Source organism: Copadichromis virginalis, linkage group LG7 (assembly GCF_057382275.1).
Source record: "Copadichromis virginalis isolate Kocher_CV1m ecotype Utaka linkage group LG7, C_Virginalis_male_GT1.1, whole genome shotgun sequence".
Taxonomy (NCBI): domain Eukaryota; kingdom Metazoa; phylum Chordata; class Actinopteri; order Cichliformes; family Cichlidae; genus Copadichromis; species Copadichromis virginalis.
This window is the reverse complement of record NC_140624.1, coordinates 13708081-13726421: the sequence shown is the minus strand read 5'-3', so window position 1 is coordinate 13726421 and position 18341 is coordinate 13708081. Positions and strand designations below refer to the sequence as shown.

The following is an 18341-nucleotide window of genomic DNA, read 5'->3' as shown; positions in this document are numbered from 1 at the left end:
GCTAAGCACCTGCAGACATTCACTATTATTATGCTATTTACAATATAGCCCATATGAGAAGCTTGCATTTAGTTTTAGTTTAATTTAGTCTTTTTTCATTATCTTTATCCTGAAGTTAGAAAAGTAAGAGCCAAGAGAGATCCTGTCTTTGAGTTTTACATTCCATTTGACATAAAGACGTAATCAGCATACACAGGAGAAATACTTTCAATACTTTTAGTAGTTCAGTCGATGCAATCATAAGACAGTTAAAAATAACAGTAAGTTCAGATTCAGCTTTATCATTGGCCGCTTTACAGCACAGTTATTGGGACTTTTTGATAGTCAGCAAACACTTTATGGCTATCAGCACATTATGAAGTTAAAGGAAATGAAATGGCACATATGACAAAGGCCAGAAAACGTCTTTCATGTCAGTAGGACAGAGATAGAGGGCTTAATACGGCGGAAATGGAGGAAGGGGGATAAAAAAGGCAATGGGAGTAAGAAAGCAAAGGAAGCTGTTTTTACAAAATCTGAATGAAGGCAGGAGAAATGAGAAGCTCAAGTGGGAACAGGCGAGTCATATATATATATATATATATATATATATATATATATATATATATACATATTCTTTTAATTCTTATTCTTATTTTTATTTTCATGTCTATTTAAGTGTAATTTATGACAGTATGTTTGCACTGAAGCACCGCAGCAATTTCCTAATGTTGTAAACCTGCTCAACATTTGGCAATAAAACCCTTTCTGATTCTGATTCTGAATCCTACATATATACATAGGATTCGAGGTTGTCCACACTTCATACCAGTTGGTGGCAGTAATGCACCGTTTCGGACGGTGTAAAATACCGCCAACAAGAAGAAGAAGCTCGACAGTTGCTACAGCTGTTGTGTCGACCTTGGTTCGTTCAGAATGGCAGGGAAGGCGTGGAGGTCAGCGGTATGTGCGTTGAAACTTATGGAAATGTGTCATAGTTGCACTAGATCAATTTTGTTTCAGTTCATCAGCGAACACTTATTGTCTGTCCCGCTGACAGCATACCAGAGGCAGAACATCCACTGCTAACTACTTAGCTGACCGCTAACGCACAGGCTATATGCCCGTAGTTGCTATAGCAACCCGACACGTTTAGCTAGCAGCTATTTAGCCAAATGTATGTTCTCGTGTAATGCAATGTAGAAGCAATTTATGGCTTCGTTGCTCTAGTTGAACATGTTTTTATTAAGGTTGCGTTATGGAAACACATGTCTATCATCTACAGATTCTTAATCTACTAACAAAGTTGGGTTTATCGATCAATGGCAAGGATAAACTCAAACCACAGGAAGTAAGTTAAGTGTACCTAACTTTAAATACTGTATATCCTTGCTGCACTGGAAAAAGAGCTCGCAGGCAGTTACTCTCGCTTCTGATGTGACCACATCTGGAATAGAGACTCTGTTTTGTAATCTTTTCAAAGTCAGGGTTGCCTTCGGCTGTTTGTTTGTCTGTCTGCCTGTCTTCCTGTCTCTCTGCCTGCTCACATAGGAGCTTCATGCAGTTGCATTGTTTTACATATTTAGATCACACTGACAATGTAATCGTTTGCAAAACCAATACAAACTTGCCAAACAGCTATACCAGTCAAAAATGTTTTACTGTTAAACACAGCAGTGCACAAATTTGGTCATCATCATTACTCAAGACATCTGTTCAGTTCACCTCACACTATACACAGACATGTTTTCAGTGCTTTTTCTTATTTCCATAAATAAACAGCAGAATAGTGTTGGGAGGAAAAAAATCAATTTGTGTTTTGTGTTTTTCTCAGTTGTCACAGGTAGTTGGGGCTTTGAAGAATGAGACTCCACAATCCAGGACTTTCATCCGTGGGGTATTTATTTTTCCTTGTAAAACTACAGACTTTTTTGTGTGAAGGTTTTTTCTGTAACTTCGAGGTTATATTAAATTTGAACTACCTCATCAGTGTGCAATAAAACTTGTGTTTGTCCTGCCTCACAGATTCAGACTGTCACTTTAATCCCCGGTGATGGGATTGGTCCAGAGATCTCCAATGCTGTCATGAAGATATTTGAAGCAGCTAAAGTTAGTACTGAAAAACAGTTTAAAAAAAAGAAAATCATTAACATGCATATTTATTTTTCAGATTTTATCAGAGAATAATATAATGCTTGAGCACTGATACCACATAAATCATATAACAATAGAAATATGATTAGTATAATTGTAGATAACAAAGGTTCTGGGAAAAAAGAATGAATTGAATGTCCTTTTGATATAGGCACCTATTCGGTGGGAAGAGAGAAATGTTACAGCCATTCGGGGACCTGGTGGAAAGTGGATGATACCTCCAGATGCCAAAGAATCAATGGACAAGAACAAAATTGGCCTGAAAGGTAACCTGATTGATTTATCTATATGGGGGTTTTTTTGTTTTGTTTTTTTAAGGCAAAGTTAAACAGTAGGACAGTTCTAGGTAATGGTGTGTATATTGGGAATATGTACTAATCTCTTTATTCCAGGAACTTCACTCTCATGTGTTCCCACATCAGCAGCTTGGAAATTAAATTTTATTAGGGGCATTAATTAATTTGGCATGCTTAAGAGAGAAAAACTTCCAAACCAATCACCAGGTTTTTAGATATATTCTTTTGGTTTGACATGAAATATTTTTGAATTCTTTAACAATCTAAAGGCCCTTTGAAGACACCAATAGCTGCTGGCCATCCCTCCATGAACCTGTTGTTGAGGAAAACCTTCGACCTCTATGCTAATGTGCGGCCCTGCGTGTCCATTGAGGGCTACCAGACCCCCTACACTGATGTGAACCTGGTCACAATCAGGGAGAACACCGAGGGAGAATACAGTGGAATTGAACATGTTGTAAGACCTTTATTAACATTACCTTTTGACAAGCTTTCTTGTAATTTCTTTAAACAGTTTTCAGGAATAGTTCTCTAGGCTTCTGGAAGAACATTCAAACCTTTTCTTTGGATGTTGGTTGAGCTGATCCTACACTGCTTCAGAAATGTTGCGGTCCAGCCTCTGAAGAGGCCAGTCCATGACCAATAGTGTTCCACTGTTTGTTTTTTCCTACCCAGTATACATTTACTGCATTGGCGGTGTGTTAGAGTAGATTTTTCCCATATCGTATCATTTGCAATCATACCGGTATAAAACTTTTACATCAAATAAAAATGTTATATCATGATATCATTGCTAAAGCAGTGACACTTGCATAACATCCCTGGTGTGGGCATCTGCAAGACACGCTTGGGCACATTAGAGAAAGAGTCAATCTCGGCCTCTGGTTATAATTTACTGCAGAAAAAAACAGAGCTTCTTAAAAAAAGAAAACATTTCTGAAAATTGTTTCCACTAATGTTGGAAGCAACAAACACATTTCACCACTTGAGTACAACTTGAATACAAATGAGGAAAAGGTAAGCTTTGCAAGCCAAAAGTAAACAAATGTCTCAACTGAACATTGCTTGCTAGTTACACTCCATATGATAGAAAGAGAAATGACTGAAATTACCTCTTAATAGGCCACAGTTATGATGCCAGTCCAAACATGGGGAAAAAGGCCTTAAGCAAGTGGTTAAAAAACTCGAGCCCAGCTACATCACCCCAGGTAGAAAATATTGTTCAGTTTTATTATTTGACAGTATTGTGCAGCTACTCATGAGTTACAAGGTTTAGTTACTGCTACATTAGTTGTTGTTAAACTAAAGGGTTAAGCAGTTATTTATACTTTACATTTCCTGGGAAAACACTCCATGGGTTACTTTTGTGCTCATATTTAACTTGTCTCAGGGTCACAGGTGGGCTGGAGGCCATCCCGGCTGTCATAGGCCAAGATGTGATATGTACTCTGGATGGGTCCCAAGTGTGTCACAGGGCAAACACAAAGAAACAGACAACCATTCGCAATCAAATTCATTCCCAAGGGCAATTTAGAATCACCACTTACCCTAACTTCACTAATTTCATGTGTGGGCTCTTTCTGGGTACTCCTGCTTCTTAACAAAGTTTAAAGACAACAAAACACCCCTCTGAAAATGGTCGGGGACAAAGACTGAACATTGGCTGCTTTTTCACACATTTTCAGTCCAAAGATACACTTTGAAAGAAAACTCAAAGAACTACTGGTCAGGACCACTTTAAACATCTAAAGTAAAATATAAATTACCTAGCAGGGACCACATCTTCATTTAGGTTTGACAGCATTTCTTTAAGATAACAGCAGATGGCATAAGCGTGAATTGAGACTGGGGAAGGCCTCAGAAGGGATTGGCGGTGGGTCTCAGGCCACTAATGAGAGGTGAATTAATTTTGAAACAGGCAGGATAGGGCACGAAAACAATAACAAACAGCTTGCAATGCAGGAGGTTTATATATGAGGTGTGGTCCCACTCCTGAAATTTGGATAAATTATCTCCAAGTAATGAGGGGTGGCATTTGCACAGCACTGTAGTCGTGTTCACTCTTCATTCTTTTTATTTCAGATTGTTGATGGTGTTGTACAGAGTATTAAGCTCATCACCGAACAAGCCAGCAAACGCATTGCAGAGTACGCTTTTGAATATGCAAGAAACAATCAGAGAGCCAGTGTTACAGCTGTTCATAAGGCGAATATCATGTAAGTATATTTTAGCACAAGTTAAGTCATTTGTCATTGTGAAGCTGCTTGAAACTACATTTTTGCTTCTCTTTTTTTCATTTAGGCGCATGTCAGATGGACTTTTCCTACGAAAATGTAGAGAGGCCGCTGAAAAGTACAAAGATGTGAAATTCACTGAGATGTACTTGGATACCGTGTGCCTTAATGTATGTCCCAATAGCTTTGTGGTAAATTAGTCCGAATATGTTTTAGATGGCTATAAAAGAATGCTTGCTGTATTTTTCTTTTAATGTCCTTATTCATCCAAACTTATAGATGGTGCAGGATCCCACACAGTTTGATGTACTAGTGATGCCAAATTTGTATGGAGATATCTTAAGGTACACAACTGTCACCAGTAAATCTTTTATGTTAAAATACTCATAAGAACAAGGCAAATTATGAGTCTTTTCTTTTGCACTTTATCAATCAAAGACGACATTTTTCAACTGTGGCTCACTAGGAAAAAGGGAGGTAACAGAATGAACAGGAGAGTGCTGAGGAGGTGGATCCTGACTGTTCTAAATGAAGAAAAAAGTGTAATTAAATCCTATGTTTTCATACCAAAAATACAGTAGTAGTAGTAGCACCTCTAAACCTAGTGTCTCTAACAAAAAACTAACACCTAACTGGTCCTTACAGAGGCAGTATGGTAAATGTAGTAAACCCTATTCTTGTAGCCAACACCAAACAAAACAGTAAGGAGTTACTCGAAGTCACAGCCTGGTTGAATGAAAATTGGATATCCCTTTAAACAGCTGTGATGATTCGTGATGCAGCTTGGTGGTGCATAAGATCAGACACTTGTCCAGCCTGTATCAACAGTGGTTAGGTGGAGCAAGAGCAATCCATGGAGGTACTCATTGTGAACAAGAATACCCCTGCACACACTAGTTAGCATACAAAACAGAGAGCTGAAACACACATGGGCGACAGCAAAATTGTCTGGAGTTGTAAAAAAGCAACAAAAATATTGACACAATATTAAAAATGTGATTGCTCATTCATGTTATGAATTTATGTTAAATCCAGTATATGTTTTATGAAATCTAAAGGTAACCCAATGTGTTTACCATTACAGTGATCTTTGTGCCGGATTAATTGGAGGTCTTGGAGTGACTCCTAGTGGAAACATTGGTGCAAATGGTGTGGCCATATTTGAGTCGGTATGGGGTCATTTTTGTAAAGTTGCAGATACATGATCAACATACAAGTTGCACAGAAAATCCACAGTCTATTTGTGTTTGTTGTTCTTTAAAAATATCAACTTTTTCTGTAAAATCAGGTTCATGGAACTGCTCCAGATATAGCAGGAAAAGACTTGGCTAACCCCACCGCCCTGCTGCTCAGTGCAGTCATGATGCTGCGGCACATGGGTCTTCATGGGCATGCCAAGAAGATTGAAAGTGCCTGTTTTGACACAATTCGAGACAGAAAGGTAATTACTTCTTTTCTGGAGAATTGCAGTTTGGGTTATATGGTGTACACCTGTTTTCTAATTTATAATGCTTATGTTATTCATCTTCAAGGTTCTGACCAAAGACCTGGGAGGGAACTCAAAGTGCTCAGAATTCACAGAAGCAATATGTCAGAGAATGAAGGATATGGACTAAAAGGACATTAGTGAGATATGTTTGTTAATTGTTAGGGTTTTGCCCACTTGACCATATCATGCTGTATCTGCACATTTCAACCAAAAAAGAAAAAACTACTCAGGAGTTTGAGATCCTGAATGTTTAATTTTTCTCTCTGCACAATCCAAACAACTGTGTTAACAGTGGTTTGTGTATATGGAATATGCATATGTGATTTTCCTGTGTATCAGTGGTGAATATTATCTATTTATTGGTGAAATGTGTTTAATGTATTTGACAATAGTATTTGAAGACACAGCCACAAATTCCACTTGACAAACAAATCATATGCTAAGAAGTCAAACTCTGCTTCACATTTAGTTGCTTAGATAATCCATCTGTAAACACATTAGAGATTTTTTTCACTAAATGTTTTTTGAAAACTTACTGTTTGCTTATGTAATTATTGTAAAATTGGTATTACACTGACATGAGAAATGCCATAATTTTTATTCAGTGTTATTCAAATGACTCTGATAGCTGTTATAACTGATTTCTGGGTAGAAGCATGTCTTTCTCATCAATGTTATAAAGCACTTCCACCAATTTTCCTGTCAGGCAAGATGATTGGTATCATTTTAAAGAAGTCAAAATCAGTGTTGGTAAGGTAAAAGTTGCATTAAAATGGTGTAACTTTAAACTTATTAAATAAAATATCCTTTAAACACTATGTGTGGTTCTCTTTTTTTCATTCTGCAGAATAGATACAATAGTTTTGAGCCACCCCTCATTTCTTTATAGTATGCAGTGAAAATGGAAAATCAATTATTTTTTGAAATGTGCAAACTTACAAGAAAATACAGGATATAAGGCAAAAACAGTTTGTACAGTTCAAATTGGTATGGCCACAACTTTCTTAAGCAAGTGTTCTTGTAATTTATTTAAATAGTCTTCAGGAATATTTCTCCAGGCTTCTTGAAGGATATCTCAAATCTCTTCAGATTTGATCTCTTTGTTTTATTCTGTGTCAAGATGATCCCACACTGCTTCAAGAACGGTTAGGACCAGACCCTTGGGAGGCCAAACCCAACTGAAAAGTGTATTTTGTTTTTGTTTCTGTCTAGGAATGCTTTTACTACTTTGGATCATTGTCATGCTGAAAAATGAAGCCATTGTCAAATACTTTCCAGATGCTCTTGGATTATGAATCAGACTCCAATAGTACACTTCTGCATTCATATTTCCATCCATTTTGGAAAGATCCTCCAACACCAATGGCTGAAATGCAGCCCCAAAACATGACAGAGCCTCTATCGTGTTTTTCAGATGGCTGCAGACACTCACTGTTGCACCTCTCTCCTGACCTTCATTGTACATAGTGATGATTTGAACCACAAGTGTCAAATTTGGATTCATCATACCTTAACACCTGTAATCACAATTTTTCAGCGCAGTTCTTGTATAATCTGACCACTCAAGAACACTTCAAAAAATGACAAGAAAGTCTGACTCATTGGAACCAAAATAAAAAGAAATGAGGGTTGGCTCAAGACTTTTGTGCTGTACTGTAATTACATTTTATGCATGTTCACAGGGGATGAGATGAAGGAAAATGATACATGATTTCATACTAACAGTTACACAGTAGAAAGTGACTTTATCCTTGATAAAGGCTCTCTATAACTTTGTGGTACATCTCTAAGACAACTGGACGGCGAAGCTTCATTGTAGGACCTGGAACAAGAAAATAGTAAATCATTTATAGATTCTCTGCAATGTGCAACTGATTCGATACAACTTGCACCTGTATTGTGTTACATGGTCTTGATATTATGGTATACCAGCATAAACCTTTATTGTATAGTATTAATCTTTTTTTAACACTGTTCTGCTGAATTTACCCAGTTCTCCTCCAGAAACAGAGAAGTCCTTTCTCAGAATGGTCCATTTTTGTATGCGTTGGGCGTTGGAGGTGGCTGCAGAGTTGACTCTGTCAATCCCCTTTTGAATTGCCTGGTACACTTCTTTGTCTTTTCCACCGGTTATGTCAGACATTTTGCTTGCTTGGCTGCCCAGCTGTCTGCAAAACTCCACAGCTTCCATACTGAGTTCCTCTGTTGGCTCCATGGTTTCGGTATTGCTACAACACTGAAAAACGGGATAAATCCCAACATCATATACATAGAAATTATGACATTAGGGTTAAATTGATCATTGTCACACCTGTAAGTGAGAAAGACATTTAACAGTTCTCTTGTCACTATTCATGCTATGTTGCTGGAGAAATCAGAACAATTACAGCAGATTACCTTTAAGGTTAAAAGCATGGACAAAAACTTCTTTTTGTCTCCAATCAGCATGGCATTGCTGATGATGGGTAGCTCCTTCTTTACTGCTTCTTCTATGGGAACAGGTGGAACATTCTCTCCTCCAGCTGTGATGATCAACTCTAAATGCAAGGCGTAGACAACCTGACATTTCAGCTGTTTGTGACTCACTTCACAGAGAAAGAAGTCTTATTTCTGCCCAGAACACCATGCTCTTTCCACAGTGTGTGTCAGTGACCTAAAATGTCCAGTTACACTCTCACAATAGTTTTGTTTGATGGGATTATGCTACCTTTTATCCTTCCTGTGATGTACAAGAAACCCTCTTCATCAACCTTCCCCAAGTCCCCAGAATGCAGCCATCCATCTTCATCCAAAGCTTCTCTTGTTTTGTCTTCCATGTTGAGGAAACCCATGAAAATGTTGCGTCCCCAAAAGCAAATTTCTCCTGTCCCTTCACAGTCTACATTGGCCAATTTGTATCGACAGCCAGGCACCACTTTTCCACAGCTATAGGTCAAAAAAGGAGTTTTCTGTGTCTTAGACTTTATTACAATTCAAAACATAAGGACCACAAACACAAGTAATTTTTTACAATTCTTGATTTTGAAAAAAACATTATTATTATTATTATTTTTTTACCTCGGCAGTTTATAAGCTTTTGGACCTGACATGAAGTGAGGTCCTGTGCTCTCGCTCATGCCATAGGCTTCATACAAGCGGATGTTCAGACCCAGGAAAAACTGTACGGTTTCACTACTGATCGGTGCTGCTCCTGAAAAGAACTTCTGACAGCAAGACAGGCCCAGCTCATTCCGAAGCTTCTGCAGCACAAGGCTGTCAGCCACGTAAAAAAGGAACGGTTTTTCATCATCCCTAATAAAATTGCAAATGAAACTTTTGAATGAAATCATCTCTTCTGGGAAAATTCATCTATTTACACGTATATGCACATTTTATAAATAATTATTGAGAATCAAAACTCTACTCACTCATGCGTACACTTTTGATTTGTTTCCTGGCTGACTGACATTGCCCATGTAACCAGTTTCTTTTTCAAATATCCACACTGACTAATCTCCTGTTTTATCTTCTCCATCATTTTCTCCCATACCCGTGGGACACCCATGTGGGATGTTGGGCGAGCCTCCCGAAGTGTAGTTATCAAGCTTCCCTACAGAGCAAATGTGCAAAATGTGAAAAAGAATGAAGGGGGGGGGGGGGGGGGAGACACCATTGTGGGTGTGGGAATTCAGTCTGCACAATACTGCATTTTTACAATATCTTATTCAAATGATTACCTCCACAATTACTAAAATGTTTATTTTTATCTGAGCCATGAAAGTGCACCTATTTTCATGTTAAACATCTTGTAGTACTGAATGCTGTCGAAATGCATATTCTTGTGACACATGTTAGAATCACGTGATCAAATATTTTTAACTACTTACCTTTAAGGCATCTGGCTGTGCAAAGTATACCAGCTCACCCCAGTGGATGCCTGTCCAGAGATCATAGATCTGAGCAGCAATGTGGCTGAGAGGCAGGTAACTCACTAGTGACTCCTGTTTCGTGTCGGCTGGCTGCATTTCTCCAGCCCTGCTGGCATGAATGGCCGTCCATGTGATCTGTAAATTCATTCAGTGCAGAAAATTGTTTGTTTTACCTCAAACAACAACACATTTCTGAGGTATTTCTACGTTTTTGCATTTGATCTTCTTCGCTTTCAAGTAGCTTGTCATAGTTACAATAATAAGATTTGTTAATAGACACATTAGGCATACAAGCACACATTGATAGCCACATGAAAGCTTACATTGTCATGACTGAGCATGACTCCTTTCGGCTTGCCTGTGGTGCCAGAAGTGTAGATCAGGACACAGCAATGGTTAGCTCTCTGACTGCTGATAATGTCATCCAATTGTTTTTCAGAAACATCCAGACCCAGCTCCATGAACTCCTCCCACTACCCAAAAGCAGAAATATACCATTTGGAACACAGGCTCAACAGTCATAGTGGTCTGTATCATTTTATGTGCTGTCCTGAGGACTTACAGAGTAGAGATTTGAGATCTTCTGCTGAACCTGTCCACTGTACTGCACTATGGCTTTTAAATTGGGTAGTCTGTCACATATCTGTAATAGCAAGGGAGAAGATGTTTTCGCTGTGGAATCAAACCCACTGCATGTGCATATCATTGTATAGTACCTGCAATATCTTCTCCAGTTGCTTCTGATTTTCTACCACAATAATGTTGGCTTTAGAGTCACTAGCCACATAATGGCACGCGTCCGGTGAGTTTGTGGCATAAATTCCTGTCATTATTCCTCTGTTACAGATGTAGGAGAAACAAAGAAGTTATTGAATGTCTCACTGCAACAGGAGAAATACACCTATATGGTATTTATGTGCAGTGATTGGCTGAGTTTGATTAGTGCTTAATCCAGGTCCAGTTGTTGATGTGTAATGTGCGCTTCTCACCCTGCCATGATTGCACCGACTGCAGAGAAGAACCATTCTGCTGAATTGAATCCTAGTATTCCCACTCCATGGAATCGCTCTAAACCCAGCTGCACACATTAACAAAGTTTTGGACTTTTCTTTGTAAAAGTCTGATCATTGACAGTGTAGTCTAGCACGTACCTAAAATGTAATTAGTTCTTTTGTTTAATATACCTTTAGAAAGCTCTTGGCTGTTCTCCGGCACAACTGGTAATACTCTAGGAAAGTTATCTTTTCCCATTTGTTGTTCTTCTTGCTGGCAAGTGCATGCTTGTTTCCATATTTTTCAACTGAGGATTTAAACAACTGGTGAACTGTGTTGGGTTCCTCTGTACATCCTTCTTCTATTCTCAGCTTGACTGAACCTCTAGCATCAGTGGTCCAAAGAGAATGGGCTGGAGCAAGAGGTGTGCTGGAAAATGCCTGACTTACATCTATTTGTCCTGCGATAAGAAAAAAAATCATATCTGAAATGCAAATGCAATCACTGGGCACTAAAAGTCTTCTTATTCAGTGCTCATAACTCACCTATAAAGGTGAGCTCTTCACTATCTGTCTGCGTGTGTTCCGTAGTCTTCTGAGCTGGCAACATCACACTGAAACACACAGAGGAAACACGGGCTTCAAGCACACTCGCACGCACTCCACCTCAAATTCTGGCAGGGGTTTCATTTTAGCTTTGTTGATCCAACACAATGCCGGGGCTTTGCCACAGGAAAAGCCCCTTGCTTTGTTTGTCAAAAAAAAACAACAACTGTCTGCTCCCACTCGTCAATATTGTTGTCATGGTAAATGGGGAGGAGCCATTGCAAATCAATATAAAGACTGATCCAAACATTGATCACATTTCTCTCCCAATTGAGATGACAATGTATTCAAAGGACAAAAATAATCAAAATCAATTCAAATTAACACATCTGGATGATTCTGGAAAAGCACATCCTTGATCACCATAATAAAAACACACATGAGTAAAATCTTTTTGAGGAATTGGGACTTGTGGACTCAGTGCCAAGGTTGGGTGCAAAACTATATTATAATATGAGGAACATTCATTCAATAACTCTGGCAGAAGTGACTAAGTGGTTAAACCATCACCACATTTATGCACTGTGCATGCATGCTGGTGAAAGTATTAGAAGCTATCTTACAGTTAAACTGTTAGAAAGAAGGTGAAGGCAGGTGAAAGAAACCAAAAAACAGTTCATCTTAAGTTGCTTACCTATCCTCAAGTTGATGATCGACCTTCTTTTCCATTCTGAACTTGCTCAAAAATGCTGCTTTCAAAACTTGGACGAACGTGATTTATGGGAATATACTGGATTAAGAAAACAAAAAAACACCAAACAAACTTGCAGTTCAGCAAGCCTTCCCAAGTCGCTAAAGGTTGTGAAACAAACAGGAAAGACCATGTGGGTAGTGCATTGGAATCAGTTGCTCAAGAACATGTCCTGAATTCAAATCACCTTCGCTTTTCACATGTAAAACAGCCTTTCCCAATTCACACAATGACACGTTCAAAACTTAATCACACCACTCTGCATTTAATTTTAATCAAGCTTAATGCACATGAGTTACAGGGTGAAACAGGCTTTAGCACTCCTAAAAATGTAATAAAATGTGGAATTTAGGAGCACCTAATCTGCAATAAATCTGTCAATAATAAACAACAAGTATACACATTTGTAGCTCACATAACAAATATTGCAGTTATTTGGGATGGAGTATTGTTTCTGTTTTGCCAGACGTGTGGGTGTAATTAAAGAATATTCTAGAGAAGGTTATATAACATTTACAAAGCAGGCTGTATCTTATGGAACTCCAAAGTGTTCAAAATTAAATAAATAAATAGGTCAAGATGAAATAAATAACTATGTGAATAAATAAGACACAGATATGTAATGTGAGAATGATATTGTGAAATAATGGAACACATTTTGAAAACAATGCTCATTATTGTGAAATATATTACATTCTGCTATATAAATTTTCTTATTATTGTGAAATATTATTTCATGGTCATTATTTTTCACAATAACAGAGATTATTCCTGAGGCATTTTATTTATTTCCAGCCGTTTATATTCCAAAATGACCTTTTTTCAAAGTCAGTCTTTATTTCAAAATCCCGTTTTTCCCGATGGTCTATTTATTTCATAATGCGACTTTTCAGCAGAATGACTTTGTCTGTCAATCAAGAAAGACAGGGCGGAGCCAGTTGTGTGATTGGTTGCTCCTTTACTCAGACATAAGTAATAGCACATGAATTGTCGATTTAGGTTTAATGGTGCAATGCGTCTCCTATGCAGCTGGCGGCAGTATGCAGCTCAAAATAAACTTAAGGCACCGACAAATGCAAAACACTGGGCGCGAATAACGTTACAGGTGTATCAATTCTTGTGAAGGGCATGGCTGCAGGAAACAAGTCCGTTTCTGAGTTACTCAGAGAACTTGCTAACCGCTTAGATTGAACGTCTTCACCTCAGTCTGCGTATTGCAGCAGTGTACTGGAGATGAAGTGGTCCCTGGTCCAAGTTCTCATCACAACCGCACAGTGTTAACGTTAGCAAATGCTAACGCTATCACAGCTAGCTCCACTCCACGAAACGCTGTTCAGGGTAAGTAACGATATGTTATTATTGCTTGGTTAGTCTGTCTGTCTGGCAAAAATAAGCTTTTTAATCAGTTTAGTCACAGATTTTTTTTAATACTGTTTTTTTATCATAGCAAAGAATTCTATAAATTAGGTAAGAGAAAATAATTGTCTTCTGGGTTAATGTCTGTATTACTATTTACATTGTTGTAGGTAATAGTTATTCATGACTGTTTTAAAGTGGCTTATCTTCTGTGCTAATATGGAAGACAAGTAATCTATGTGAAAGAAAAGAAAGCAATTTTAGTTCAACGTAGTGATTTTGTAAGTGGGTATAATTTGAAAATGCTTTTACTAGTACAGTGGATGTTCTTTAAATATTTAACATTTAAAGTGTGTGTCACTTTACAGACTCCAACTTCAGTTTTGGTTTGGTCTCACCGTTGTAGGTCATAACACAAACAAGTCGTCAAGTCAAGCAGCTGAGGAAAGGGCTTAAGGAAACCATGGTATGGCCACTTCTGACAGAAAGATCAGACATCATTCCTCCTTTCTTACCAAGGGAATCAGAGACTGCTCCCTGTTGTGAGGTAAGGTCAGGTCACATCTTTTAACATCTGAATAGTAAAGCTATTTGGTTAATTTATGAAGGATGAACATTAATTGTTGACACAAAACACCAATATACTGTTTTGTATGCGTGGGTTAGTTGAACAGCTGGGTTACATTTAATAAAAATACACCTAATGTTGCTGATGCTCTTAAGACTACAAGATAAGTAAAGCTATAAAATGACTGTGGCCTGCCACAGAAGATGAAGATGAGGAAGAAGAGGAATGCTCTCGAGGATAAATGCAGAGTGGCAGGTTACCTTCGGTCCTTCATTGAAAATGGTAAGTCTGCTGCGATAGGTATTTTGCCATTGGTTTTCTCTGATTATACTTTGGTAAATTACATACAGTCCAGTGATCTTGGGTCATTAACAAAGTACACTATAGTAGAGCTGGGCGATATGAGATTTTTTCATATCACGATATTTATTTTTATTTATTTTTTTTATAAAAAGGACAAGAGCGGTGAGGTCTATCGCAATAGTTTAATTTTTCTATTGAGAAAAAGTTATTTCGCAATACATATCGTTATCGTTCTATCGCCCAGCTCTACGCTATAGTATAATTTTGTTTTGTTATTTGCTCCATGCAATACATAAGAGTGGTGGCATTATCAGTTGCACTAGAATTGTATGTAGACTACTTTTAGCTTTGTTAACATAAAAATATCTATAAAAGCTACAACAGCAATTTGAGTGGGGCAAAAATGTCTGGTGCCCTGTATGTAAGTGGTCATCTTTATGGTATTTCTCCATAAAAGATTCAAAATAATGAATATAGGATGTCATTATAGTTTAAAACAATCTTCTGTTGCAGCATCTTGTGCACAACAAAAAGCCCTCATCAAGTTTTGGACAGGATGGGAAGTCTTGCCGAGAAATGACTGTGGAAGTGGTCAACAGCAATCTTCCAAAGTCTTCCACCGGTTTTGAAGTACTACGTCTTCCTGCACACTACTGTACCTATGAGTCATTTCTAATGGACATTCAGGTGTGTCTCAACTCTACTGACTCAGGTTTTGGTCTGGTTTACGATTGATTCCATAACCACATGGTAAAATTAGACCATTTCTTCTTTCTTGCATCACATTACTGTACTCGGTGTTCAAAGAAACGGACAATCTAGTGAGTTCTAGTTCTTTTTAATACACTTGACAGTGAAAAATACAGAGTACAGGTGTGCATTTATGGCTTTTTTAATATAAACTGATGAAGAGTTCAGATATCAAAATCAGTTGTTCACTGTACATTATAAATTACACAATATGTTTTGTTTATACTCGCTACTGATACAAAAAAAATTTCTAGAAAAAATTATTTGAATTAAGATGTTACACTACTCTACTGTGTTCATTGTATTAAATCTGCTCAGAGTTGACATGTACTGTATATCCAACCAAGAAATGAATATCATTAAAGTGACAGCTGTATAAAACAAATCCTGTTTTATAGCCACTCACTGTTTTGTTGAAAATGAAATTGGTTATGCTGTTTTGAGTCAGTATTAGCTACAAAGCTGTAGAAATTTAAAAAAAAAAAAAAAAAATCCTCCTGACATAGAAACTGATTAAATGTAATAATGTCTTTCTACAAGTGATTTTGAAGTATTGGTAGCACAGCAGGGTCTTGTTCATTCAGTGCATCTGGGAGCTGAATCTCAGGAATGGTGATCTCATTTGATGGGCAGCGATTATGTTGTCCTGTCCAGTCCACACCATAATCCTCATCAACCTGAAAGAGCATGCACATGTTTTAAATCTAAACTGAAGAGGTGTTTCCTGCAGCTGTTCCTAGATGGACTTATTGAGTCTGCCAGGGCCTATGTGAGTTGCTTAGGCATTGGCTACCAACTAATTATTCATTCACCCATTCTAGGTCAGGATTGGTTCTCTTCAGGTATAAAAAATTTAACTTTGTTTAAAGTATTGCCATCTATACCTGACAGGTGGGATAAAAGAGAATGGCTTGGGAGGCGCACAGCAAGTCTCAAGTTTTCCAATTAATGCTGAAAGAACCAAGGATGTAAATGTATTCTTGTTTTAGCTTTACCGAAGACACCAGAGAAAGTATATCTATAATGCTGCTGAAATAGACAAAACCATTTCAATAAACTCGCTATTTAACATCAACCTTGTTATGCGTTATCAGAGAACAATCAACTGCAAACAGCAATGAAACATTCAACTATGTACTATTTAAAGCACTAATGACCCTGTTGTCTAACAAGATGTGATAAGTAAGTAGACTGTGGAAAGCTGGTGGGTCTACTCTCTGTGTAAAAGGTTCCTACAGGCTCCACTGACCCCAGTCTCCGAGTTAACACACTAACAGCTAACACTGCTAAACGTGTCTCAACGCCGAGATGGCGCCGATAGCTTTAGCCGTAGCTGCCCCACTTAGTTTAGACAGTAACAAAAAAAAGTAAGCGATAATAATTCATTGTCAAACGTCATAATTAAGGTCAACACCTAAACAATGCTGTGTACAGAATCACACAGGTGCTCAATTACAGCATAAACTTACCTTAGACCATCCTCCGTCATTTTCCTCCTAATTGTGCTCGGAGACACAGAAAATGTATCGGCAATTACCCCGACGGTTATCCCGGACAGCACTAAAGTCCTGAGTGCTGCACTGGGATTTCTAGACGTGGACGGCCAACATTTGAAGACTGTTCTTCCTCGGCGTATTCCAAACGAACACGGTGCTGAATTGATCTTAAACCTTTGACAATGCTGTCATCGATGCGAACATCTTGAAGAGCAATTATCATCCCAAGCATTTCAGAAACATCTAAACGACTCAAAACAGTATCTACAGGTAAATGATCCCTCTCTATCTGATTTGCTTAAATGAGCAGAACTGGCTGAAGTTCACACCAGTCCGCCATCCTCCGTGACTTTTGACCTATTACGCTGTTGCTAGCTGCAGTAGCCGTCCGCGGAGCCGGTATCCAGGAAAACTAGTCGATGGTAAACGATAAGCCAATAGGTGCAAAGGTCCAGCCCACTTACATTGATTGACAGACAAAGTCATTCTGCTGAAAAGTCGCATTATGAAATAAATAGACCATCGGGAAAAACGGGATTTTGAAATAAAGACTGACTTTGAAAAAAGGTCATTTTGGACTAAAAACGGCTGGAAATAAATAAAATGCCTCAGGAATAATCTCTGTTATTGTGAAAAATAATGACCATGAAATAATATTTCACAATAATAAGTAAATTTATATAGCAGAATGCAATATATTTCACAATAATGAGCATTTTTTTCAAAATGTGTTCCATTATTTCACAATATCATTCTCACATTACATATCTGTGTCTTATTTATTCACATAGTTATTTATTTCATCTTGACCTATTTATTTATTTAATTTTGAACACTTTGGAGTTCCATAGTATCTTATTAGAGATCATACATGCTATATTTGTTCCTTTTTTTCTTGCCCTTGCCCCACTGGACTCATAGAGACATCTAAGGCAATGTAACCATTCGAAAAAGTAGGTCACGCTATATAAGAAGGAGATCTAGTAACCTCCACCCCTCCCTCGTCCCCCTACTCGGGTCCCTTCTAGACTCCTCTCTCTCCGCCAACGAAACATCCGGTCCCGCTTCTCGAAGCTCTCCAGAAAGTTCTGCACTGCAAAGCGGCTATAAGTACCTCCCACTTTCGCTCCGCACTCTCACAGCAAAGGCGACTCAAAGCTTGGTAAGGCAGCATCTGGAAAGTAAGGCATAAAGACTTCAATTTAGAATAATAATTATCATTGTCACGAAGAAATACCAGCAGTTTCATTTAAGGTTGACTATAGCTAAGGCGAATATGGGCGACATCCGTGTGTCTTTTAATGCCGGTTGTATTGCTTTCCCGTAACGTGTGAGGCATACTGAAATTTAGCAGTCCGTTATCGCTGGGTTTAACGAGATAAAACAGAGGTTAGCCCCTGTTTTGCAGCTAGCGTGCGGTTTGCTATTTGTTTAATATCAGCTGTCAGTGTGTTTCAAGCTGTAACCTTGTGTGTAACGTGTTCGTGGTGTGTGTTATTTCCTCTTTAGGACAGTCACC

At 38.2% G+C, this 18341-nt stretch overlaps 2 protein-coding genes and 1 long non-coding RNA gene across 7 annotated transcripts; 2 read left to right on the top strand and 1 right to left on the bottom strand.

Moving 5' to 3' along the window:
• The first annotated feature begins 813 nt into the window (after nucleotides 1-813).
• Nucleotides 814-6970, top strand: idh3a (isocitrate dehydrogenase (NAD(+)) 3 catalytic subunit alpha). Of its 2 annotated transcripts, XM_085461867.1 has the most exons (12): nucleotides 814-942; nucleotides 1265-1330; nucleotides 1814-1876; nucleotides 2005-2088; nucleotides 2285-2399; nucleotides 2699-2886; nucleotides 4512-4645; nucleotides 4731-4833; nucleotides 4943-5007; nucleotides 5748-5832; nucleotides 5952-6104; nucleotides 6196-6970. In XM_085461867.1, exons 1-12 carry the CDS (start codon nucleotides 916-918, stop codon nucleotides 6277-6279), a joined length of 1167 nt encoding a protein of 388 aa, XP_085317993.1. In that variant the 5' UTR covers nucleotides 814-915; the 3' UTR covers nucleotides 6280-6970. The 2 variants fall into 2 exon arrangements, with proteins under 2 accessions (XP_085317993.1, XP_085317994.1); XM_085461868.1 differs by lacking the exon at nucleotides 1265-1330 and having other exon boundaries at nucleotides 816-942.
• On the bottom strand, nucleotides 6501-18338 carry acsbg1 (acyl-CoA synthetase bubblegum family member 1). 3 transcript variants are annotated; one of them, XM_085461863.1, is made up of 15 exons: nucleotides 17937-18338; nucleotides 12293-12388; nucleotides 11599-11666; nucleotides 11245-11513; nucleotides 11050-11138; nucleotides 10777-10897; nucleotides 10623-10703; nucleotides 10384-10533; nucleotides 10019-10195; nucleotides 9560-9741; nucleotides 9210-9443; nucleotides 8860-9077; nucleotides 8550-8689; nucleotides 8142-8388; nucleotides 6501-7974 (listed from the first exon to the last, which is right to left on the bottom strand). In XM_085461863.1, exons 2-15 carry the CDS (start codon nucleotides 12325-12327, stop codon nucleotides 7898-7900), a joined length of 2088 nt encoding a protein of 695 aa, XP_085317989.1. In that variant the 5' UTR covers nucleotides 12328-12388; nucleotides 17937-18338; the 3' UTR covers nucleotides 6501-7897. The 3 variants fall into 3 exon arrangements, with proteins under 3 accessions (XP_085317989.1, XP_085317990.1, XP_085317988.1); XM_085461864.1 differs by lacking the exon at nucleotides 12293-12388 and having other exon boundaries at nucleotides 17937-17978; XM_085461862.1 differs by lacking the exon at nucleotides 17937-18338 and having other exon boundaries at nucleotides 12293-13004.
• Nucleotides 13206-16162, top strand: LOC146704610 (uncharacterized). Of its 2 annotated transcripts, none has more exons than XR_014921195.1 (3): nucleotides 13206-13687; nucleotides 14112-14555; nucleotides 15090-16162. It is a non-coding gene; the product is annotated as an uncharacterized LOC146704610 (long non-coding RNA). The 2 variants fall into 2 exon arrangements; XR_014921196.1 differs by having other exon boundaries at nucleotides 14074-14555.
• Nucleotides 18339-18341: the final 3 nt, after the last annotated feature.